Below are 25,649 nucleotides of genomic sequence, written 5' to 3'. Positions count from 1 at the left end.
GCCTTCATCAATCTTCTTTGTCACTTCTTCAAAACAAAACTCGATCAATTCAGTGAGACATGAATTCCCATGCACAAAGCCATGTTGACTCTCTCTCTAATCAGTCCTTGCCTTTCCAAATGCATGTGAATCCTTGCCATGCTCTTTAAGTGTAAACCTATTCTTTGTGTACTGTCATAAAGCTTTCATTTTCTTGAGGAACTCTAAGATACCCTTAGACTATTTAATCTTGATTATCTTCTCCTTTCTATACCGGTAAATACCTCCTGCATCATCAGTGCCTGCATATCATTTTATAAAATGAACACCAAATAGTTTACAGTGCGCCAAAGGCGGTATCACCGAGAACTCCTTATAAATTAAACATAACATGTATCAGTGATAATGGGAACTGCAGATGCTGGAGAATCCAAGATAACAAAGTGTGGAGCTGGATGAACACAGCAGGCCAAGCAGCATCTCTGGCACAAAAGCTGACGTTTTGGGCCTAGACCCTTCAGCAGAGAGGGGGATGGGGAGAGGGAACTGGAATAAATAGGGAGAGGGGGAGGCGGACTGAAGATGGAGAGAAAACAAGATAGGTAGAGAGGAGAATATAGGTGAGGAGGTAGGGAGGGGATAGGTCAGTCCAGGGAAGATGGACAGGTCAAGGAGGTGGGATGAGGTGGAAGGAAGGAAATGGAGGTGCGTCTTGAGGTGGGAGGAAGAGATGGGTGAGAGGAAAAAACAGGTTAGGGAAGCAGAGACAGGCTGGGCTGGTTTTGTGATGCAGTGGGGGAAGGGGAGATTTTTGAAGCTGGTGAAGTCCACATTGATACCATTGGTCTGCAGGGTTCCCAAGCGGAATATGAGTTGCTGTTCCTGCAACCTTCGGGTGGCATCATTGTGGCACTGCAGGAGGCCCATGATGGACATGTCGTCTGAGGAATGGGAGGGGGAGTGGAAATGGTTTGCGACTGGGAGGTGCAGTTGTTTGTTGCGAATTGAGCGGAGGTATTCTGCAAAGCGGTCCCCAAGCCTCCACTTGGTTTCCCCAATGTAGAGGAAGCCACACTGAGTGCAATGGATACAATATACCACATTGGCAGATGTGCAGGTGAACATCTGCTTGATATGGAAGGTCATCTTGGGGCCTGGGATAGGGGTGAGGGAGGAGGTGTGGGGCCAAGTGTAGCACTTCCTGTGGTTTCCTGGACTGACCTATCCCCTCCCTACCTCCTCACCTATACTCTCCTCTCTACCTATCTTGTTTTCTCTCCATCTTCAGTCCGCCTCCCCCTCTCTCCCTATTTATTCCAGAACCCTCTCCCTATCCCCCTCTCTGATGAAGGGTCTAGGCCCGAAACATCAGCTTTTGTGCTCCTGAGATGCTGCTTGGCCTGCTGTGTTCATCCAGCTTCACACTGTTATCTAAACATAACATGTATCTGCTTTTCAAATGTATTCCACCAAAATGAGTCCTAGTGCTTTTATTTGGCTTTATTAACTTAAATTACTAAAAATAGCAATTAGCATATCTGTCGACCTCTAACCATGCACACTAATTTCCAAGGAGGACACTCGTGAAAGCAAAATAGTTTGCATGCTGGAAATGTGAAATGAAAACGGAAAATGCTGGAGAAACTCAGGTGGTTTGGCAGCATCCAACTGTTCACAACAAGAAGCCCTGCTAGACGTGAAACATTGACTGTGTTTCTGTTTCCACAGATGCTGCCAGACCTGCTGAGTTTCTTCAGTTTGTTTTATTTCTAATTTCCAAGGTGTATGTGGTCAACTAGGGACATATTTTTAGGGTGAGAGGTGAAAGGTTTTAGAAGGGACCTGTGGGGCAACTTTTTCAGACATAGGGTAATTCATTTCACAAATGAACCACCCTAATGGAAGAAGTGGTGGATGCAGGTACAGTTACAACATCTCAAAGACATTTGAACATGTAAATGAATAGGAAAGGTTTAAACGGATATGGGCGAATTGGCATTAGTTTTAGTTTGGGAAACTTGGTTGGCATGGACCAAAGGATCTGTTTCTCTGTTCAGTAAATCTGACTATGAACTTGTTCTTCCAACCAAAATGTGTTAATTCATGTTTATCTATTTGGAGTTCACTTGTCAATTCTTCTAAGCCCGTTTTAGCAGAATTCCGTTTAACTGTGTTGTATTAACTGCAACTTCCTACTTGACAGCCTCCACAAATTTTGAAACGAAAACTTAAGACTCCTGGGTCTAAAATCATTATGTAAATGGTAAACCGTAGAATCATCGAAATACTGGCATGCAAAGAGGATGTTCAGCCTATCCCCTGTGAGCCAGTTGAATAAACTGACCAACCATTCTAATTCTATTTCCAGGCACCTGACCGATTTGCCTCACAGATTCCAATTCTTCAGGTATCCATCCAGTTTCCTTTTTAAATGAGTTGAGGGTTTCTATCACAACTGCCAAACTGGGCCTTAAATTTGAGACACATACCACCCTTTGACAGATAACCTCCGCATATCCTCTGTAATCCTTTCTCTGAATTGTGTTAAACCTATGCCCCTGACAATTGTCTGTGCTAGATGAAGCAGGTCTTCCCTGTCCATTCATTATTTTGCATAACTCAAATTAAGTCATTGCTTGGTCTCCTTGAAGGAAAACAACCCCAGCTTATCAAACTTTTCCTCATTGTTGTCTTGGACTTAAAAATTGCGACTTCCTTGAGCTTCCTTTGTGCTTTCTGTCTGGAGCAATTTTGTCCTATAATGTAATGATGAGAACTGTACACAAAAAAGCTAACTGTGTACTGAGCAGTTTGTAATTTTATTCCAGCATTAGCCTGATGTTATATTTATGCAATATCTCACCCAGTAAAGGGAAAAAAATCCCATATATCATCTTCACTATCTTAACTTATACCTTCAGGGACCTGTAAATGTGCACTCCAAAGTTTCTCGGTTCCTCCACCCCTGTCAATATCATCCTCTGTTCCCTTTGTTTGTCCACCTCAAATGCATAATCTCTCACTTCTCCAGATTGTGTTCCATTTTCTACTGTTCCAACCACTCAACCAAATGATTGATATCATCCTGCAGTCACCTTCACATTCAATTGCATGCCAATTTTTATGTTGTCTTCCAATTTCCTGATCGTGCCTTCCCCTATTTAAGTAATTAATAAATAACGCATTCAATAAGGGCTGGACACACGAGCTATGTGGACACCACTGGATGTAGCTTCCCATTCACAATCTGTCAGCCATTACCCATTGTTTACTGTAAGCCAATTTTGGATCAAACTGCAGCATTATCCTGTATTCCATGGTCTGTAATTTTTCTAACTGGTCTTCCGTGTGGGATATTGTCCAATGTCTTCTGCGAAATCCACGTAGGCAATGTCCACTGCATGACCCTCATCAATCATTGTTAATCAAAAAATTCAATTATGTCCATAAGATATAACCTTCCTTAAAAGAAATGTGCTCGCTAGCCTGATGAATCCATGTTTTTCTAAGTAACAGTTTATCCTACCTCATAGTATTGATTCTAGTAATTTGCCCACCATTGATGTCAGATCAACTAGCATATAATTATTTGACCTATCCTTCGCACCATTTTTGAATAAAGGTACGATGATCACAGACCTCCAAGACTCTGGTACCTTCCCAGTACCTGGTAAGCATGAGAAAATCATCTTCCTAGCATCTGCTTTTCCTCTTTGGCTTTGTTTAACAGCCTAGAATGCAATTTATTGAGACCTGGTAATTTTGCTGCCTTCAAAGAGGTCAATCTGTCCTGGACTTTATTTCTCATTGCGTTTTTTTTTTGTAATGCTTGTTGGGTGCCACTTTCTAACATTTGCCATTCTATGTACATAACTTTAAACCCAACTGTCTGTTTTCTGTTTTGTAACTAGCTTGTTATCTATTTGGTAACTCTCAAGCTGCAATATGTCCTTATAGTGCTGAGTCTGATCCATAAATATAGATACGCACAGAGAGTTCTGTTGGGCCAAGTAGTTCTGTTCAGTTTTTCAATATTTGAGCTGCTGTAAAGTCACCTAACTTGAACAGGCGTTCTCCCTTTGGGGTCGGTCAGCTCAGTTGGCTGGACAACCAGTTTGTGATGCCAGTGGTGCATGCTGAATTCCCAAACTGAACTTACCATGAAGGACTCTACTTCTCAACATCTCCCTCACCTGAGCTGTGGTGACCCTAAAGGTTAAATAACCACCAGTCTAATGGCAGAGCAGCCCTAAGGTCTGGTAAGACTGGCATCTTTACTACTATTTTTTCAAAACTCTTCTGTCATGTGACAGAAACTGTTTAGAGTGACACAGCCCGTCTGTTACAAGGGGATTATTTTCCATTTCTGTTGTAAAATGTGATTTAGAAGCATGTAAATATTTATGTCAACATCACATTGTGTTTAGTGAGGGCAAGTGTTTGAATTGATTTGTAGTTAACATACTGACATCGGGTAAATGGCAGTTATTCCCTGTCACAGGCAAACCAAGAAAAAGGTGGGGGGAACATTTTTTGTTGGTGTTGTAGCCAAAATAACATCAGTGGGAGATTATCTGTGAACATTAGCAGATTTATAATCACCAGATTCATCATAGCATTTCAAACAGCTCTGGAAAAAGGAGAAAGTCAAATTTCTCTTCCAGTCAGATGCAGCCTCCTCTTTCAGTAATCATCTCTCATTTACCACCACCATCCTTGCCATCATTCTTTGTTTTTTAGCACAGTAATTTTTCTTGCTGATGTTCAGAACTGTCATTATTGATATCCTTAAGGCAAAAGGGTTTCTGCAAAGATGAGATTAGCCAAGTGGTATTCATGTGAAAAATTGAGGGACAGTGGGGACGCTGGAAAATTTTAACTGGACTTCAAGCAAAACTTTGAAAGTACACATGCATTTCAGTTTTTTCCCACAGAAACATGTTGCTGTGTAAAACAATTAGAATTATTAACTGCACAACATATGTAATGACTGTGTACAATTTATTCATGTGATTTAAGAGCTTACTAATTCTGTGTCTACCTCTTCCTTAATGTCCTCAACCCCTCCTGTTTACTGACCAACCCATTTTCTTGAACGCATGAGGGCTCAGGAGAGTGGTAAAAGGAAGCAGTGATCAGGAAGGAGGGCAAGCATGCAACAAGAAAGATGGGTGCTGGCCACAAATAGTCTGAGAGCCGCACTGTTAATTTGTTGGGTAGCACCTTACTCGGCACGTAAGCGTGATGGATTTGGAGAGCAGAATATTACACAGGAGGGAGTACCCATATGCCAGGGGATTTTCTCAGCAGTGACTGGATTCAGATGCAGTACTTGGCACAGGAGACTTTTTTTGTATTTATAGGTACATGATGTTTGATATCCTCTGCAATTGTTTATTAACATTAAATTGGAAAAGAGTCTCTTGTTTTTTCCATTTTCTTTGAAATTTTTTCTTGCCATTGTGTATCATCAACACTTATGAGAATACATGAGTGAAACAGATATCCTTCCTTTTTTGTTATCTTGTCTTTTTTCCTATTTCCATCCCTTTATTGACCTTTTTTTCCTTTCCTTCTGTGTCTGGTTTATTTTTGTCCAAAGTTATATATCTGTTAAAATAGTTTTAATGTTTAAACAGAAATAAACTGATTGGGGATGTGTTACTGCCAGAATTGACCTTTGTATCCTGGAATAAGGGATGGAGAAAGCTTGGCCAAGACTTTTGATGTTTGCTCTAAAATTATAGTGCTTGTCTAAATGCCTGGTTAGGACAGGATTAGTCTTGACTGAAGTATTGTTCACAGTAAAATAACCTGCTCATTTTGAGGTGAACAGTCTATCAAAGACACTGGAGAAATGTTGAGCCCCATGATGTTCAGTCCTGCATGAGCTGATAAGTTGGGGGAACGAATCTGGTACTTGGGCTGAGGTGGAAGATGCAAATGACAACATAGCATGTGATGTAATATTTAAGGGCTGAGTTACCCTGCAGAGGCTTTCATTGCAACTATCATAGCCTGCGGTTTGTTCTTTTGAGCAGCTTGGCATTTGGCTGTAATGTTGTATTAAAGCCAGCATAGAGGTTAAAATGCACATAGTTGAAACAACTTGTTCTTTTATTTTCACAGAATTAAGCAAACATACCACAATTAGGACCTGCTAATAATCAAAATTTCACCTTGGCAGGTGGCTATGCCACAACTTCTGAAAACATAGTCCATTTTGGCGTAATCTCCAACCCAATTTCTAGACACATTTTAACATTCAATTTCACATTTTTGATTTATGCACCTTTTTAAAATTACAGTGGAGGAGCAGGCTCAAAGCATTGCTCTTGTTCATGCTACTTCTAATCCTACATTCATTTCTATTTCTGGCAGGATTTTCCATGTTTTGATCACCCTCTGCAGAGAAACTCCCCCAACTAGACTTGTCATTTTCCTTGTTATGATCTTAAATTGCTGTTCTCTGAGTATTGGCTCAGTGGAAATTACTCCTCTCTTACTTTATCAACCCCTCTCACCATTTAATCTCATTTATTGTATTGCTTCCTCTTATGCACCGATGCTGCCAGATCGAAACAGTTTTTCTAGCAATTTCCGTTTTTGTTCAAGCACTGTAGACTAGATTGAAAGAAGTACAAGTAATTAGCTGCTTCACCTACAAAGTGTTTGAATCCTCGAGGGAGGTGAAAGGACAAGTGTCACAGTTTGTTTTATGGAAATGTGACTTAGATTCTAACATTTGGATGTTTTTCTTTCCTTTTCAGCTTTCTTTAATTTATGTTTTTTTTAAAATTCTGATATTGTAACCAATATGTCAGCAGAGAATAGTGACCTTGTACACTTTTCACTGTTTTAATGTGTTCCTGTACTTGAGTACACATGGCAATAAATTCTTATTCTTTGCTGTATTTTAACTAAAGCCTTGCACTCCTATGAATTTCTTTTGTTCCCTTCTCATGACCTTGATATCCTTCCTAAAATAGGAGGTTCAAAATTGGATAGAATGTTTGTTTGTTTTTAGCTCATGTCCCACGAGTGAATTTTAAAAAAAACTGCACGAGCTGTGATGAGTAATGTTTCTGCATTACATTATTGTTTCACAAAAGCCAAGGTTCCCATTTTTAGTAAAGTGAAACAAAATGTGGGTGCTGGAAATCAGACACAAGTTGTTGGAGAAACTCTGCAGGTCTAGCAGCATCTATGGAAAGAAAAACAGACAAAATTTTCAAGGCGGCTTACTGGACTCAAAACATTAACTCTCCTTTTTCTCTCTCTACAGCTGTTGCTGAGTATCTCCAGCACTTTGTTTGTCTTCACATCTACTGTTTTGCTACAACCTTATTCACTTGTCTGTCTCAATCATTGAAAATCAAACAACTGCACTTGTTTTAAAAATTCTACAATTTTTACATTTTGCTGTCTATCTCCCACCCCCCGCCCCGATATATATCTTGGTAAATTAAACCTGCAAGCTGTCTGCCTAATGTACTAACCACCCCTCATAGATGGTTCTCTTGTAGGTAATTGTGCGCCTTACTTTAGTGTCATTTGCATATTTTGGTGGCATGGCCACATTTATCCATAATCGCATCAGAGGTTTACACTGACCATTATCAGTGGTACAGTACTGATTTTTAAACTGGAGAAATATAAACATTTATCAAACACATCAGTCCCCTTCCCATCCATGCTGCTGCATGCTATTTAACATTTTGGACTTCAGTGTTGTGAATGTGCCTCCTAATGGGCAAATGAAAGCCAAAGTACTCTAGATGCTGGAGGTGTGAAATAAACAAAGTGCTGGAGAAATGCAGCAGGTTATGTGGTATCGGTGAAGAGAGAAACAGTTCATGTTTTGAGTTTAATGTGACATCATTCGACAAACAGGGCTTGATAATGGTTTTTATGCTGTTGACTAAGTGGGGTAGGGGACTAAAGAGGAACAGATGGTAAGGGTCTGCAGAGCAAAAGGCAAAGTATGTGCTAATAATAGGAGAACTAGTGATGTAGAAGAGAACTGAACTGTAGAAAATAAGTATGGTCTGCTGAGAATAAGACACTAGTTGAGCTCTGAGAAATGGGGGTGGAATCAAAATGAAGAGCAGCATTCTGTTTGAAGTTGTTGAGCTTCATGTTGAGTCATAAAGGATGGAAAGTCCCTACATGATAAATGAAGTGCTGTTCCTCTGGCTTGCTTAGTCTTCACTGGAACATTGTAGCAGACCTAGGGCAGAAGTGTTAGCATGGAGTAGATTAATGCAGTAAAGTTGCAAGCAACTGGAATTTTGGATCATTCCTAAAAGTAGAATGAAGGTGTTCTGCAAAACAATCAGCTACTCTGAGTTTGGTCTCGTCGTCTTTAAGGAGTTGGAGGGACAACTAGATAAGGCTGTAGCAAAACAGGAAATGGGAATAAGAACAAAGTGCTCGAGACAGTCAGTTAACATATCAGGTCTCAGTCCTTGAAGGTTCACCATACCCGAAATGTTTACTCTGCTCTACCTCCACAGATGCTGCCAGACCTAAACAGTTTTTCCAGCAATTTCCGTTTTTGTTAGCAAATACCGTAGACGAGATTGAAAGAAGTACAAGTAATTCGCTGCTTCACCTACAAAGCATGTTTGAATCCTTGAGGGAGGTGAAAGGACAAGTGTCACAGTTTCTGCAATTGAAGGGAAAATACTATTGGAGGCATGAGGGGGTGTAAAAGTACCAAGAAGTGGACCAGAGTGTTGTGTTGGAAATGGTCCCTGTCGAATGCTGACAAGGGAGGGAAGTGTGTAGATGATTGTGATGCTCTGCTGGAGGTAGCAAAATAGCAGAGGATTATCCTTTTAAAAGTAGGCTGGTGAGATAGACAGTGAGAGAATCCTGTTGTTGCTCTGGGAGGGAGAGGAAAGAGTGCAGGAAACAGGTCAGATGCAGTTGCGGACTATGTAGGCCATGGTTGGAGGGAGTCCTCGGCTGAGGAAAGAGCAAGACATGTCAGAGGGACTGATGTGGAAGGTGGCAATATCAGAACAGATGCAATGGGGGCAGGAAAAACTGGGAGAAAGGAATGGAGTCCTTAGAGGATGCAGAGTCTGACGAAGTGAGTCAAGGCAACTCCAGGAGTCGATGGGTTTGTAACATAGCCTATGCTGAGAAATGTAAACGAAGATGTCAAGGAATGGGAAGGAAAAATCAGATGAATTGGATGAAGAGGAGAGAAGAATAGAAATTGAAAGCAAAATTGACTAATTTTAACAATTATGGATGAGATGTGGAAACAGCACTGATGATGCCATTGATTTCTCCCAGAGAGAAAGTTGCAAGAGTTTCGAAGTAGGACGTGAACAAGGAGTGTTCCACATAACCCATTGAACAACTGACAAAACGGGGACCCACGTTGGTATTTATAGCCACATCTTTTTATTTACTTAGTGAATGTCAAAAGACCTGATGTCAATGGTGGGTAAGTTGTTAGAGGGGATTCTGAGGGACGGGATTTATGTGTATTTGCAAAGGCAAGGAGTAATAGTCAACATGGCTTTGTATGTTGGAAATTATGTTTCACTAACTTGATTGAGTTTTTGTTTGAAGAAGTGACAAAGAAGGTTGAGGGAAGGCGGGGCAGTAGATGTTGTCTATATGGACTCCAGCAAGGTGTTCGACACTTCGACATGGTAGCCTGGTTTAGCCAGGTTTGATTACATAGGATAAAGAGAGAGCTGGCCATTTGGATACAAAATTGGCTTGAAGAGAGGGGACAGAGTGGTGGTGGAGGCCTGTGACCAGCATTCTGCTGCAAGGATCAGTGCTGCATTCACTGCTTTTTGTCATTTATACAAATGATTTGGCTGTGAATGTAGGAGAAATGGTTAATAAATTTGCAAATTGCACCAAAAATGGTGGTGTAGTGGACAGCCAATCAGGTTATCTCTGACAATGGGACTTTGACTTGATGGGCCAAGGAGTTGCAGATGGAGTTGAATTTACATACATGTGACATGTTGCATTTCAGTGTGATTAATCAGGACTTATGTATTTAATTCTAGGGCTGTGGGGAGTGTTGCCAAACAGGGAGATCCTGGAGTACAGGTTCAAAGTTCCATGAAGGTAGAGCTGCAGGTAGACAGTGTAGTAAAAAGGCCTTTGGTACGCTTGCCTTTATTCGTCAGTGTATTGAGTACTGGAGTTGGGATGTCATGTTGCAGCTGAACAGGACATTGGTTTGGAATAGAAATACTTTAATCAGTTCTGGTCTCCCTGCTACAGGAAGGATATTGGCAAACTTGAAAGGATTGGGAAAAGATTTACAAGGGCGTTGTCAGAATTGGAGGGTTTGTGCAATAGCGAGAGGCTGAATAGAATTAAAATCATACAGCACGGAAACAAACCCTTCGGTCCAGCCACTTTATGCTGACCATAATATCAACCGAACTTGTCCCACCTGCCTCCCCTTGGCCCATTTCCTTCTAAATATTTCTTATTCGTGTATTTATCCAAATATCTTGAGTGCTAAGAAAAACAAAGTTGCTGGAAAAGCTCAGCGGATCTAGCCATCTGTGAAGGAGAAAACAGTTGATGTTTTGGGTCCGGTGACCCTTCCTTAGAACTCAGAATTAACATTGCTGGCCCAGAAGCATTCCCCTACCAACACTTCAGTCACTTGACCTGCCTTATTACCAAATTTTGCTCCTTCTCTAGTAGGAATACCTCCATATTGGCAAAGAAAATTCTCTGGAACACATTTACCAAATTCTTTTAATAACACTCATGAACAGGTAGATTAAAAATATCAAACTCCAGGTTATCTTGACCCACTGTAAGCCAACATTTGAACAAATCCCAATCTAAGTTGTGACTGAGCTTATAAAAACCTATCAATAATATGTTTGGGCAGTATAGTTACAATTGCCCTAAGCACAATTATCAACTGTCATACATCTTTGTTTTGTTTAAACCAACCTGTTCAGAAATGTTACAACATGCCTCTGAAGGAAATGGGACTTGAACCCAGGCCTACTGGCTCAGAGGTAAGAGCAAGACCACTGCACCACAAGAGCCCCCAGGTTGTCAATACTTAACTAGGGATTAGTTAGTTCAGTTGGCTGGATTATCATGCCAAATATGCTTATGGAATGGGTTCAGTTCTTGCACTGGTTGAAGTTACTGTGACCTCATGGTTTTGCCTTCTCAACATTTCCCCTCTCACTGAAGCATGTGACCCTCAGGTTAAACTCCCCATCAGTTGTCTCTTCCTAATGTGGGAATGGGAATTTGGTGACTTTACTTTTAACCTGGAATTTTGAAAAATTAGCAACTGCACCATATTTTAATTGTGCCCATAAAGGCTAACTTCAGCAAGAGAAATGGAAGTGAAGAGGAAATGCCATTTACATCAATGCAATACTTTCTTTGGTCGAAAATGGCATGTTGAATACCTAGAATAAAAACAGAAAAAGCTGGACATACCCAGCATCGCTCAAGAGAAATAGCATCATTTGAACATAAGAACACAGAAGTTAGGAATTTAAATACAGCTGTGTTCTCATTTATTATACTTGGGGTGTGGATAAGACATGTAGAGGTTGGATCCATTTTCCCTGAAGCGTTGGAGACTGAGGGGTGACCTTTTATAGAGGTTTACAAAATCACAAGAGGCAGAGATATGTTGAATAACAATGGTCTTTTCCTCAGGATAGAGAAGTCCGAAACTAGAGAGCATAGGTTTAGAGTCAGAGGGGAAAGATTTAGGACACCTAAGATGCAACATTTTCACGCAGAGGGTGGTGCGTGTTTGGGAATGAGCTGCCAGAGGAAGTGATGGAAGCTGGTACACATAAAACATTTAAAAGGTATCTAGATGGCTACATGAATAGGAATGATTTAGAAAGATATGGGCCAAATGCTGGCACAAGGGACTGGATTAATTGAGGATATCTGGTCAGCATGGATGAGTCGGTCTGAAGGGTCTGTTTCCGTGCTGTACATCTCTAAAGCTCTATTTGAAGAAAAAATTGGCACCCTGGTCAAGTACGTTTTCCAAATTCCATATTTATAATATCAAGTGTATTTCAGCATTTCCTCAAAGAATTGGCTGTCCTAATTATCTATCTCTTATTGCAGTTTCAAAAAGTGACATAAACTCAAAATCTAAAGCAAAAAAATTAGAAATTGTTGTGAACAAAAAGCTGTTTGGGCAGCTTATTGTGGAAAGAACAGCCAAGTTTAGGTCTCCAAAGTGAACCCAACTTTGAATTGAAGGGGTGTAAACTGCAATCTCCCAGGATATAAAATAGCTTCTGAGACACTAATTTATTTGTTCCCTTCAACGGTGGTGACTGGTCTGAATGCTGTATTTTCTGTTTCTGTGCACTGCCTATGTTCAGCTGATTCTTGACCATTATTAACCTTTTGTCAGTTATTTGAAGAAATGTTGCATTGGCTGCCCTCCAGTTCTCAGCTACACTACTTCTTTAAACTATGGGAATTGTCTCTCCTGTCTCTACTCTCACTGGTCAGTTTCAGTCATAAAAAGTAGCTTTTTACCCCACACCTGACTTCCACTTTTTACTCGTGTGTTTTCCTCCTCAGCAGTTACCCAATTTGCTCTCATTTCCCTCCTGTGCTTTTTTGTGTTTTTTTTTCTGTAAAACTAAAGTATCCAACAGGAAAAGATAATTAACCAACCCATTGCAAATCTCAATTCCTTGTTTTATTTACAAATTATTTGTTTAATATTTCTACCTCCTTTATCCAGAATTGGAGTTTTTCTTCTTCACTAACCAGACAGCCCTTTTCACTTTTTGTCCATTCCCTAAATAGTTGTTGAACCTTCAATGATTTCTTCTTCATGCTTTTTAACCATTTTGTTTTTTTTACACTTTTCTAAAGATGGCTTTATTTTCTTTTGCATTTCAGATCCTACTTTTATTTGCAGTCTTTATAAAATCTCACATTTTTAATACTGAAAATGGGTGGAGGGAATATCTATATTTGTTGACCTGTTAACAATATATCTCAAACACATGGGCAGCTTTCAATCGTGACAGTAGATACACAGGCTTTGACTTAAGAACAGATTAATATTTGGCAAATGTTCACATTCAGAATAGAATCCTGGCATTTGTTAACATGGAAAATATAGCAGATTTACTTAGCACAGCAGTGACCTAGTGGTATTTTCACTAGACTATTATTCCAGAGACCCAGGTAATTTTTGTGGACCTAGGCATGGCAGATGATGATATTTGAATTCAGTAATAACATGGAGGAAAGAGTCTAGAGATGACTATGAAATTATTGCTGAAAGTCATGAAAAACCCTTTTAATAACCTGTTATGGAAAGAAATCTTCTATCCTTAACCAGTCTCGCCTGCAAATGTCTCCAGACCCACATCAGTGTGGTTGACTCGTATTGTCAGTCAGGCCAGCACCAATTGCCCATTCTGAGTAACTCTTGATAAGGCCATAGTAAGTCACCTTCTTCAATTACTGCAGTCTACTTGATGTAGGTACACACAGCATGCTGTTAGGAAGCGAGATTTTGGCCTTTGACCCAGTGACAGTCAAGGAATTGTGATATGCTTCCGAGACAGGAATGGTATGTGGCTTTGATCGGTTGTGCAGGATATGATGTTCCAGTACAGCTGCCCTTTTGTCAAAATTTGAACAGTATTTTCAGATCATTTGAAGAGACAGAGTGATTACGGATAGTCAGTGTGGCTTTGTTCGTGCAAAATTGTCTCACTAACTTGACTGAGTCCTCTGAGGTATCAGAGTCATACAGCATGAAAACAGGCCCTTAGGTCCAACTTGTCTGTGTTTCCCAAACTAAAATAGCCCTATTTGCCTGCATTTTGCCCATACCCCTCTAAACCTTTCCTATTCATGTACCTGTCTAAATGTCTTTTAAATGTTGCAACTGGACTTGCAGCTACCACTTCCTCAGACAGTTCATTCCACATACAAACCACCACCAGTGTGGAAAATTTGCCCCTCGGGTCTATTTTCTGCTGATTTAGTTGATACTGTTCAACAGAAGCACTTTGCACTTCCACATTTACTCGCTGATATTTATAAAACATAGAACATTACAATGCAGTGCAGGCCCCTCAGTGCGTGATCTTGCGTTGACCTGTGAAACCAATCTGAAGCCCATCTAACCTACACTATTCCATTACCATCCATATGTTTATCCAATGACCATTTAAATGTCCTTAAAGTTGGCGAGTCTACTACTCTTGCAGGCAGGGCATTCCATGCCCTTACTACTCTCTGGGTAAAGAACCTACCTCTGACATCTGTCCTATATCTATCACCCCTCAATTTAAAGCTATGTCCCCTCGTGCAAGCCAACACCGTCTGAGGAAAAAGGCTTTCACATGTCCACTCTATCTAATCCTCTGATCATCTTGTATGTCTCTAAGTCACCTCTTAACCACCTTCTTTCTAACGAACATAGCCTCCAATCCCTCAGCCTTTCTTCCTAAGACTTTGCTTCCATACCAGGCAACATAATGGTAAATCACTGCATCCTTTCCAATGCTTCCACATCTTTCCTATAATCTGGTGACCAGAAATGTACGCAATACTCCAAGTGCAGCTGCACCAGAGTTTTTTGTACAGCTGCAATGTGACCTCCTGGCTCTGAAACTCAGTCCCTTTACCAATAAAACCTAACACACAGTATGCCTTCCTAATAACCCTATCAACCTGGGTGGCAACTTTCAGGGATCTATGCACATGGACACCGAGGTGCCTCTGCTCATCCACACGACCAAGAATCTTACCATTAGCCCAATACTCTGTATTCCTGTTACTCCTTCCAAAGTGAATCACCTCACACACTTTTTTCCACATTAAACTCCATTTGCCATCTCTCAGCCCAGCTCTGCAGCTTATCCATGTCCCTCTGAAACCTGCAACACCCTTGCGCACTATCCACAACTCCACTGACCTTAGTGTCATCTGCAAATTTACTAACCCATCCTTTTACGCCATCATCCAGGACATTTATAAAAATGATAAACAGCAGTGGCCCCAAAACAGATCCTAGCCGTACACCACTAGTAACTGAAGTCCAGGGTAAACATTTCCCATCAATCATCACCCTCTGTCTTCTTACATAGAACATAGAACATAGAACAGTACAGCACAGAACAGGCCCTTCAGCCCACAATGTTGTGCCGACCATTGATCCTCATGTATGCACCCTCAAATTTCTGTGACCATATACATGTCCAGCAGTCTCTTAAATGACCCCAATGACCTTGCTTCCACAACTGCTGCTGGCAACGCATTCCATGCTCTCACAACTCTCTGCGTAAAGAACCCGCCTCTGACATCCCCTCTATACTTTCCACCAACCAGCTTAAAACTATGACCCCTCGTGCTAGCCATTTCTGCCCTGGGAAATAGTCTCTGGCTATCAACTCTATCTATGCCTCTCATTATCTTGTATACCTCAATCAGGTCCCCTCTCCTCCTCCTTTTCTCCAATGAAAAGAGACCGAGCTCAGTCAACCTCTCTTCATAAGATAAGCCCTCCAGTCCAGGCAGCATCAGCATCCACATCTTTCCTATAATAGGGTGCCCAGAACTGGACGCAGTATTCCAAGTGCGGTCTAACCAAAGTTTTATAGAGCTGCAACAAGATCTCACGACTCTTAAACTCAATCCCCCTGTTAATGAAAGCCAAAACACCATATGCTTTCTTAACAACCCTGTCCACTTGGGTGGCCATTTTAAGGGATCTATGTATCTGCACACCAAGATCCCTCTGTTCCTCCACGCTGCCAAGAATCCTATCCTTAATCCTGTACTCAGCTTTCAAATTCGACCTTCCAAAATGCATCACCTCGCATTTATCCAGGTTGAACTCCATCTGCCACCTCTCAGCCCATCTCTGCATCCTGTCAATGTCCCGCTGCAGCCTACAACAGCCCTCTACACTGTCAACGACACCTCCGACCTTTGTGTCGTCTGCAAACTTGCTGACCCATCCTTCAATCCCCTCGTTCAAGTCATTAATAAAAATTACAAACAGTAGAGGCCCAAGGACAGAGCCCTGTGGAACTCCACTCACCACTGACTTCCAGGCAGAATATTTTCCTTCTACAACCACTCGCTGTCTTCTGTTGGCCAGCCAATTCTGTATCCAAGCAGTTAAGTTCCCCTGTATCCCATTCCTCCTGACCTTCTGAATGAGCCTACCATGGGGAACCTTATCAAATGCCTTACTGAAGTCCATATACACCACATCCACAGCTCGACCCTCATCAACTTTTCTAGTCACATCCTCAAAAAACTCTAAGGTTTGTAAGGCATGACCTACCCTTCACAAAGCCGTGTTGACTGTATTTGATCAAGCCATGCTCTTCCAGATGGTCATAAATCTTATCCCTCAGAATCCTTTCTAACACCTTGCAGACGACAGACGTGAGACTTACCGGTCTATAATTGCCGGGGATTTCCCTATTTCCTTTCTTGAAGAGAGGAATTACATTTGCCTCTCTCCAGTCCTCAGGTACGACTCCAGTGGAGAGCGAGGATGCAAAGATCTTCGCAAGTGGCGAAGCAATTGCATTTCTCGCTTCCCAAAGCAGCCGAGGACAAATCTGATCCGGGCCTGGCGACTTGTCAATCTTAATGTTTGACAAAATTTTCAGCACATCAGCTTCGTCTATCTCTATCCATTCCAGCATGCACACCTGCTCTTCAAAGGTTTCATTCACTACAAAGTTCGTTTCTTTCGTAAAGACAGAAGCAAAAAACTCATTTAGGGCTTCCCCTACCTCCTCAGGCTCCACACACAAGTTCCCTATGCTATCCCTGATCGGCCCTACTCTTTCTTTGATCATTCTCTTATTCCTCACGTAAGTGTAAAATGCCTTTGTGTTTTCCCGGATTCCTTCTGCCAAGCCTTTCTCGTGCCCCCTCCTGGCTCTCCTCAGACCATTTTTGAGCTCCTTCCTTGCCTGCATGTAATCCTCTCTCTAGCTGAACTTGACCCTAGCTTCCTCCACCTTATGTAAGCTACCAGCGAGCCAATTTCTGATCCAAGCCGCTAAATTATCCTCAATGCCATGCCTCTTTATTTTCTGCAATAGCCTACCGTGGGGAACCTTATCAAACGCTTCACTAACTTAATAGGTATGTGGTTATTTGAGGGAGGCAATTATGAAGAAAAATGTCTTGTGTCCTGCAGGGGAAGAAATTATTCATTTATAAGTTGGAGTCACCAATTTTTGTTCTTAATTTTTGTGTATAATACATAAACACTTGATTATATATAATTATATATAATTACACTGTTCATCTTCCGATACAATTTGAAAGTTCCTGTTTTAATTCTTTCTCTATTTTAGAGGAAGGAAAATTTACATTGACGTTAACCCAAGTTTGAACCCTGCTGAATGATTGGCTTCTTAGTTTCAGGACAGGTGTTGAAAGTGACATTCGCAAACAGCAAATTTCAACAATTTGTCAACGATCCATCTTGCAATCATTCCCTTAAAAATAAATTGTGTGTTTTAAGCCCCAGAAGCCTGTTGGGTGTTCGGGTGGGGGTGGTTTACTGCAGAGGTTATGGGCACAAGACAATGTTCTGTGTTTTCCTGTGAATTACGCAACATTTTTTTGGAAAGTTCCAACATTAAGTTCTCCAATTAAGAAGAAATAAGATGGCAACTAAAAAATCCTGTCTATTTTGGTTTTCTTGCTGGTTTTGTTAATGACTGACTGAAACGACTCATCAAATAGTGTAAACATAGATTCAGTTACAGGAGTTTGGCAGCTCTCATTTGCATTTTCATGTATCTTTGGAAGTCTGTTTACGTGCCTAAGTAAACTGACTTCGCTCGCATGGTGTGTTTAGCTGAACAAAAGGATCCTGCTAGTCACGAACTAGAACTTCACACATTAAAGTTGGTAAATGAGAATTTATTAGCAAAATTCTGTTTGTTTGAATGTCTTTCCCATGTGTGTATGTGTGTCTTAAGTGGAATGTAATTGTATTCCTGTGGTGAACTAGCCTGTGCAGTTTTAGAAACAATGTGCTCTTGTGCAGTGGTGATGGCCCTACCTCTGGGCCAGTATACCCAGTTTCAAGTCCTGCCTACTCAGAGGTGTAAAATAATTTTGATCTGTATACTTTGGCTGACTATGATCTGCCTGTACTGCTTGAAAACAAAGCTTTTTACTGTATTTTGGGACACCTGTCTATAAATAAATAGAAAACCAGTTTGGTTAGAAAATACGTATGTACAGGCTGAACGAGACATTTGCTTGAACGTGCACAATACTTGTTCAGTCAATAAGAGCTTGTCAATTTATCAAGCCCAGACTGTGATGTTCTGTCTTTCCCTGCCCAGCTCTGTGAATTTTCGTGCACCCGTTCGTGTAGGTAAATATGTATGCCTCCTTCTCGTGATCGAAGGATGCCAATAATGTATATGTGTCCATTGGTGTGTATAATATTTGTCATTTCTGCTTCTGCATTGTTGTACGCATTAAAAGATAAAAGCACTATTTAGCTAAATGCTCAGTAGTTTGCACGGCTGCCTCTCTGCACCAGGGACCCAGGTTCAATTTCATGCTGGGGAGAATGTGCAATCCCCGTGTCTGCATGGGTTTCCTCTGGGTGCTCTGGTTTCCTACCATAGTCCAAAGATGACCAGGCCAGGTGGATTGCCCTTGCCATGGGGTTACCAAGATAGGGTAGAGGGGTGGGTCTGTGTGGGATGCTCTTTGGAGTGTCGGTGTGGACTTGATGGGCCAGATGGCGTGCTTCCATATTATAGGGATTCTATGATTCTAGAATATTACAGAGAGCCATGTTAGTTGAAAGAAGTTGCTGAAATGTAAGCATTCACTTAAATTTTTTACAATTAGTTGTATATGCAGGCAACTTTCTTCATTGCAGTACACTAACTATTGGTTGAGTGTAGACTGTGTATTATAAAACAGAATGCATCATGGGGGTCAGATGACATCATAAGCAGGGGCATATGTTATGACCTTTGAAGCATGGTGTCAGGAAAGGGGCTGAATTTCTTTTCCTGATGTCCTTATATTTTCTGATAAGTTTGCCATGACATACAAAATTAAGGAATGGCAAAGCTCCAACTATCGAGTCCAAGTTGAATCAATGGCATGTCACTGTGTTAGTAACTCCAGTGCTTTGAGGTGGTAGTGCAGTACGCTGCAGGGTTTTGTGTTCCAAAGAATGGTTAGAAAGTGTTCCTTTGTTGTCTTCCCGTTCTTCCCCCAGACTTCTACCCCTGCTGACATGATGTTTTGGTGTAAGGAGATTTTAAAAAGCCTTGGAGACGGCTGACTGCACTTTGGTTCGTAAGGTAAACCAGATTTTTGGGAAAAAGTGAAGAGACTTCTTTTCTTGAAATACCTCTGTGCAGAACCCTTAATCCTTCTGTTGCTACAGGGCTACTGTAAGTAAAGCCACTAATTGATATGACCTGCAAAGACCAACAGGTTTGGCAGTACTCTTGGTATGTACTGTGACAGTGCATCTTAAAATTGTGTACTACCTGGAACTCCGCAGATGACCACTATGCTCCTCACTTCAGAAAGAAATTAATAACAGTCTTCTGGCTCATGATTGTCAACCTGTGATTTCATGGTCAGTAAGTATCAATTTTCGATGAGTGGATTGAGTGATTCTCTCAACAACCATTCAGGTTATCAGAGGACTGCGAATAACTCTGGGCTGAGATTGAATGAATGAGCTGCTCTAATGAGGTGACCCGACCCAACTCTTAAATGTTTGATCTTTTAATTAGCTGGAAAGCCAGTTTTGAAGACGTGTGGGATGTATTAAAGTCCACTTTACACAACAAGCTTTATTAATAAAGCATAAAGTATTATTGACAAATGAATATAGGAAGGACAAACTTGAGTTGAAGGCAATTATAAGAATTGAAGGGTCATAAAGTTGAATCAAAATTGTTGTATTACTTAAAAATGAATATTGAAGGACTTTACCCAGACAAAGGTACTGTCATTTGAGTTGCCTGTGGAGTGTGCACCAGTGTGTTGACAGGATCAAATTGTGTTTTCAGTCTGTGTCATGTTCATCACCTAGTCAGAATGCAACAAAAGACTCCCTTTTAAGTGGATAAACCCACAGCACCAGAATAGGAAATGGGAAGTTGTGGCAGACCACCCATAAAACCATAATACATAGGAGCAGAAATTAGGCCATTTATCCCATCGAGTCTGCTCCGCCACTCAGTCATGGCTGATAAGTGCCTCAACCCTGTTCTCCTGCTTTCTCCCTGTCATGTTTGATCCCCTTGAGGATCCAGAACCTATCTATATCAGTCTTAAATGTACTCAATGACCTGGCCTCCCCAGCCTTCTGTGGCAGTGAATTCCATAGATTCATCACTCTGGCTGAAGAAGTTTCTCCTTCTCTCCATTCTAAAAGGTCTTCCCCTCACTCTAAGTCTGTGCCCTCAGGTCCTAGTCTGTCTTGCCAATGAAAACGTCCCCCCCCCCATCGTTCTCAACTCCAATGAGTATAGCCCCAGAGTCCTCAAACATTCCTCATATGTTACGTTTTCCATTCGTAGTACCATTCTTGTGAACCTCCTCTGAACCCACTTCAGGGCCAGTGTATCCTTCCTGAGATATGGGGCACACACTACTCCAAATGTGGCCTGACCTGAGCCCTATAAAGCATCAGTAGTACATCCCTGCTTTTATGGTCAAGTCCTCTCAAAATAAATGCCAACATTGCATTTGCCTTCTTTGACTACTGACTCAACTTGCAAGTTTACCTTGAAAGAATCCTGGACTAGAACTCCCAAGCCTCTTTATATTCAGACTGCTGAATTTTCTCCCCATTTAGAAAATAGTCCATGCTTTTGTTGTTCTTACCAAGTGCATGACCTCACACTTTCCCATGTTGTAATCCGTCTATCACTTCTTTGCCCACTCTCCTAATCTGTCTAAATCCTTCTGCAATCTCCCCACCACCTCAATATGACCTGTCCCTCTACCTATCTTAGCAGCATCTGCAAACTTAGCCAGAATGCCCTCAGTTCCTTCATCTAGATCAATAACGTATACAGTGAAAAGTTGTGGTCCCAACACTGACCCTTGTGGAACACCACTTGTCACTGGCTGGCATCCTGAGAAAGAGACCCTTTTTTTAACCCCACTCTCCGCTTTCTGCCAGACAGCCAAACTTCCTTCCATGCTCGTGTCTTGCCTCTAATACCATGGACCCTTATCTTACTCAGCAATGTCCTGTGCAGTACCTTGTCAAAGGCCTTCTTGAAGTCCAGGTAGATATCATCCATTGGCTCTTTGATCTACCCTGCTTGTTACTTCCTCAAAGAATTCTAGCAGATTTGTCAGGCATGACCTCCCCTTGATAAAACCGTGCTGACTTTGCAAATTTTCAGAAATCTCCTCCTTTACAGTGGACTCAAATCTTACCCGCAACCGAGAGTTATGCTAATTGGCCTGTAATTTCCTTCCTTTTGCCTGACTCACTTTTTAAACAGGGGTGCCACGTTAGCGATTTTCCAGTCCTCTGGGACCCTCCCTGACTCTAGCAATTCCTGAAAGATCACCACTAACGCTTCCACTATCTCTCCAGCTAGCGCCTATATTTGCCCGGGGTGTAGTCCATCTGGTCCAGGAGATTTATCCATCTTCAGGGCAACCAGTTTTGCAAGCACCTTTTCCTTGGTGATGGCCACCATACTCAGCTTTGCCACCTGACTCTTGAATTTTTGGGAGATTACTTGTGTCTTTACGTCAGTCTTCACGGTGGAAGTAATTATTCAGTTCCTCAGCCATTTCCTTGTTCCCCACTACCGTCCCTCTACCATCATTTTCAGTCCTTCATTTACACTCCTGTTGTCCATGTCTGTGTCCTTCGACAAACATTGAGTTGCTAATATGAATAAAGAATACTGATGTGTTACTGACCTGAGCAGCAATTTACTCAAGGAGGTTTCTTGCATTTGAAAGTGCACCCAACTATTTGGAATTAAAATTAAAATCCTGCTGTCCTGTATGTTTTCAGACCAGATGTGTCTGACTTGTTGCCTGAGCTGTAAATATTGATCCTGAACCGTGAATGTTTGAATTTGCCATTTGCACTAAAATCAATGAATGAATATTGCAAGTACAGAGCTACATGTACTGGGAGTTCACACTAGAAATTTTTAATGCACGTGGAACACTCTCTCTTTTTTTTTACATCCGTTAACAGAGAAATATTATAGATGAGTCTGTTTTTGAGTTACATTATCAATATTTTCTCAGTACAGAAGTTCTGAGGGCAGTGCTCACTTTCTAAATATTTTTGCCTGTTCATGCTTGAGACATGGGCTTTGCCAGCATTTTATTACCTATATTGGACCTCATACGGCATCTTGCCAACCTGCCACTCAACAAGCTAGACCAAGGGCAACATATACACGAGAACACCACCAACACGTTCCTCTCCAATCCACTGCTCCTCTTGACTTGGAAATATATCACCATTCCTTCACTGTTGCTGAATCAAAATCCTGGAACACCCTTTCTAACAACACTAAGTGTACCTATACCAATTGGATCCTAACAGTCCAAGAAGGTCAGCTTTAAAGGGGAAAGAAAATGTATATGACACTTGAAAAGGTGATGGTGAGCTGCTCTCTTGAACTGCTACAAGTCTGTTCTGAATTTACTGATGATGGGGCCAAAGTAATTTTTTGAGGGCCTCTCCAGATTTTTTTGGGGATTTTTATTTTTAACTTTTGAGAATTACCTTTTTTATTATCTCAAACCCCTCTATCAAATAATGTTGTCAGGTAGTAATGGTACCTTCTTTATTTGTGTTAATGTATAGTATAATGAGAGGCATAGATAGAGTTGATAGCCAGAGACTATTTCCCAGGGCAGAAATGGCTAGCACGAGGGGTCATAGTTTTAAGCTGGTTGGTGGAAAGTATAGAGGGGATGTCAGAGGCAGGTTCTTTACGCAGAGAGTTGTGAGAGCATGGAATGCGTTTCCAGCAGCAGTTGTGGAAGCAAGGTCATTGGGGTCATTTAAGAGACTGCTGGACATGCATATGGTCACAGAAATTTGAGGGTGCATACATGAGGATCAATGGTCGGCACAACATTGTGGGCTGAAGGGCCTGTTCTGTGCTGTACTGTTCTATGTTCTATGTTCTATATTTGGACTGGCACAAAAACAGAATTAAAAGAATGCATTGACAGCCAGAATAAATATCTCAGCTTTATTAGTTGTAAAGCCACAGCACTCAAGGAAAAGTTTTTTTAGTTTCCTAGACACAGTATTCAAAGACCAACAGCATAAGTTAGGAACAATTTTTTTTTTAAATAATAACTGATACAGTTCTATGTACAGGGGGGAGGAAAACACCCAAAACACTTTCTTTTGTGACACCAATCCACGGGGGATAACAGTTTAACGGACTCATGTTTGTCTCTAACACAATCACTGCACCTCGTAATTCCTAGTATGCAAGGTGCTCTAATATGTAATTTTCCTCACAAAATGCCAATGTTTATGGTATAAGTGTATTCAATATTTAATTATCCAATTGACACAGCATTCATTAAAATATAGTGGGTGATATTGTATTCCCCATTGTGGTGGATCCTGAGTTTTAATAGCTTTAGGCTGGTGCCTTTTACATTCATTTGCCAGTAATTCAGTACCTTGTTGAGTCCAAGTTTTCATAGTTCCCCGCTATTGAGTATTACATTGAATGTTTTGATATTGGTCTGGCCCTTCTGCAGTTGCTCACCAGCTTTATAATTTTGTTCCTTCCCTTGCCTGCTCCCAACTTATCAGCCTCAATACCTCACCTACCAGGCAAAGCAGTATATTGCTTCTTGACTTCCTTTCTGACTGTGAACTCGGGCCTCTATCCCTCTGGCTACACTGTCTCAGCAGCCTTCCTTGTGGCTGCTATTCACCTCCTTTGTCCTGCTCCATCAAGAGGCTGCTGCTTTCCCCTGTTTGCTTCTGATGGGATCACTATTGGCCTTTCAGCAATAAGAGTGCGAGAGAATCAGCCTTTGATTGGACGAGCAGCTCCCCTGCAATTTTTTTCCATACTACTTAGCTGTTACTGTTACAGGCTTGTGTAAGTATTTGGTATATTTGTCAGATTTTCATACTAATGCTTATGTTTCTGGTGACATGGTTTATTTTTTTTGAAAGGTAACTTTCAAACATGATTCCTCAACTGTGGAAGTGCAGGATGACCACATCAAAGGTCCACTCAAGGTATGCACTCATTCTCTTACAATTTTCCTTAACACACAATTTATTGAATTTTGAGAAGTATCATAACTCCAAAGTAAACAAATTGTTTCAAATAATTGCACATTGGCTTATTAATAAAGACGACATTGTTAGTGATTAATCGAATTTTAAGGTGTTGGGGAGCTGAAAATTCATGTCAATCAGCAGTGGTGAGTAGATATGACGACTTGTAGGATAGGACATGGGCAGCAGAGTTTTGGATAAACTTTTTTCTTAGTGAGAATGGAAGAACGGGAGACAGCCCCAAAATAACTTGTACAATCAAGTCCAAATACTATGAAGCACATATTTTGTGGGCAGAGCTCACCAATGTTCCCGAGCTGTACAGGTGAGAAGCAATTGATGCAAAAGATCTGGCTGCAACTCACTGTGTATGTAGAGCTCCACGCCAAGTACTGTGTACCAGCATCATGCCAAGAAGCTCAAATCGTTTCACTTGAACATATTCGGAAGTTCCTGACAAATGACAACAGGACAGAATACCAGATAGCGTGTTGTTCACCTGGTTGGAGTGCCAAGCCTGACAGTCTGTCACCAAAGCAAAACTTCTATGTCAAGCTTGTATCAGACATGCGGCTTCGATGTTCCAAAGAAACATTACAAGAACAGCCCGAAGGCTTTGGGAGTTTTGATATTGACTGAGTCTTGGGCAACTTGCCCAGGATCGATGCTACTCTCTGGCTGAATTAAATTAAAAGTTGGTGCAACTTCTTTTAAAAGCCAAGAGATGGTGCAAGCAGAGGGAATCCTGACCCACCAATTCATCCAAAAGTCAGTCTTCAGCAGTATCGTCATACAGATCCTTCCTTCGCTGCACAGGTAGACCTTTAAAATGTCAATTGTGTAACCATTAAACCCTACTAAATGTCACAGATGATTAATGATGATTAATCTTCAACTTAAAGCATGTTCAAGGCCAAGAAGAGAAGTGGACTGAGATTTATTCAGAAGTAACATGCCTAAGGATTTTGAGGATGTCAATGAGTGGTGGTTGCAAGGATTGAAGAGTTGACAGCATGTTATTTCGGGAAGAAGTTATGGTTTTTTTTAAAGAAAATAGCAGGAGAAAAGGAGTGGAACCATTGAGATGTCATGGAGGCCTGGAAGGGCATTTAATTGGAGAGGATCTTCGTGGGAATGGAGTCCAGAAAGCAAGACCTGTGTCTTTAAGGAGCATATGAAGAGAGATGAAAGAGCATCAAGAGGTTAAACGCGTGTTCATGGTCAGCATACAGATGCGGTAGATTACAATATTGGCTGGAGGGTGAGGAGGTGAGAGTTTAGCTATGGAAAAGCAGAACTAGTAATTTATTAGTTTTTACATTTTAAAGGCTGCAACATCCTATCCTATGGCATG

At 41.2% G+C, this 25,649-nt stretch overlaps 1 protein-coding gene across 3 annotated transcripts in view; it reads left to right on the top strand.

Moving 5' to 3' along the window:
- arid4b (AT-rich interaction domain 4B) overlaps positions 1-25,649 on the top strand; it is a 189,830-nt gene that overhangs the window by 30,012 nt on the left and 134,169 nt on the right. For 2 of the 3 annotated variants that reach the window (XM_048531756.2, XM_048531758.2), the window contains exon 4: positions 24,188-24,253. In XM_048531756.2, the coding sequence (XP_048387713.2) occupies positions 24,188-24,253 (66 nt within the window). Of the gene's footprint in view, positions 1-18,338; positions 18,438-24,187; positions 24,254-25,649 lie in introns of those variants that run through there. The other variant, XM_048531759.2, reaches the window with a different exon arrangement.

This window comes from Stegostoma tigrinum, chromosome 4 (assembly GCF_030684315.1).
Source record: "Stegostoma tigrinum isolate sSteTig4 chromosome 4, sSteTig4.hap1, whole genome shotgun sequence".
In the NCBI taxonomy this organism is placed as follows: domain Eukaryota; kingdom Metazoa; phylum Chordata; class Chondrichthyes; order Orectolobiformes; family Stegostomatidae; genus Stegostoma; species Stegostoma tigrinum.
The sequence above is the reverse complement of the archived record's forward strand: the minus strand, read 5'-3'. Positions and strand labels throughout refer to the sequence as shown.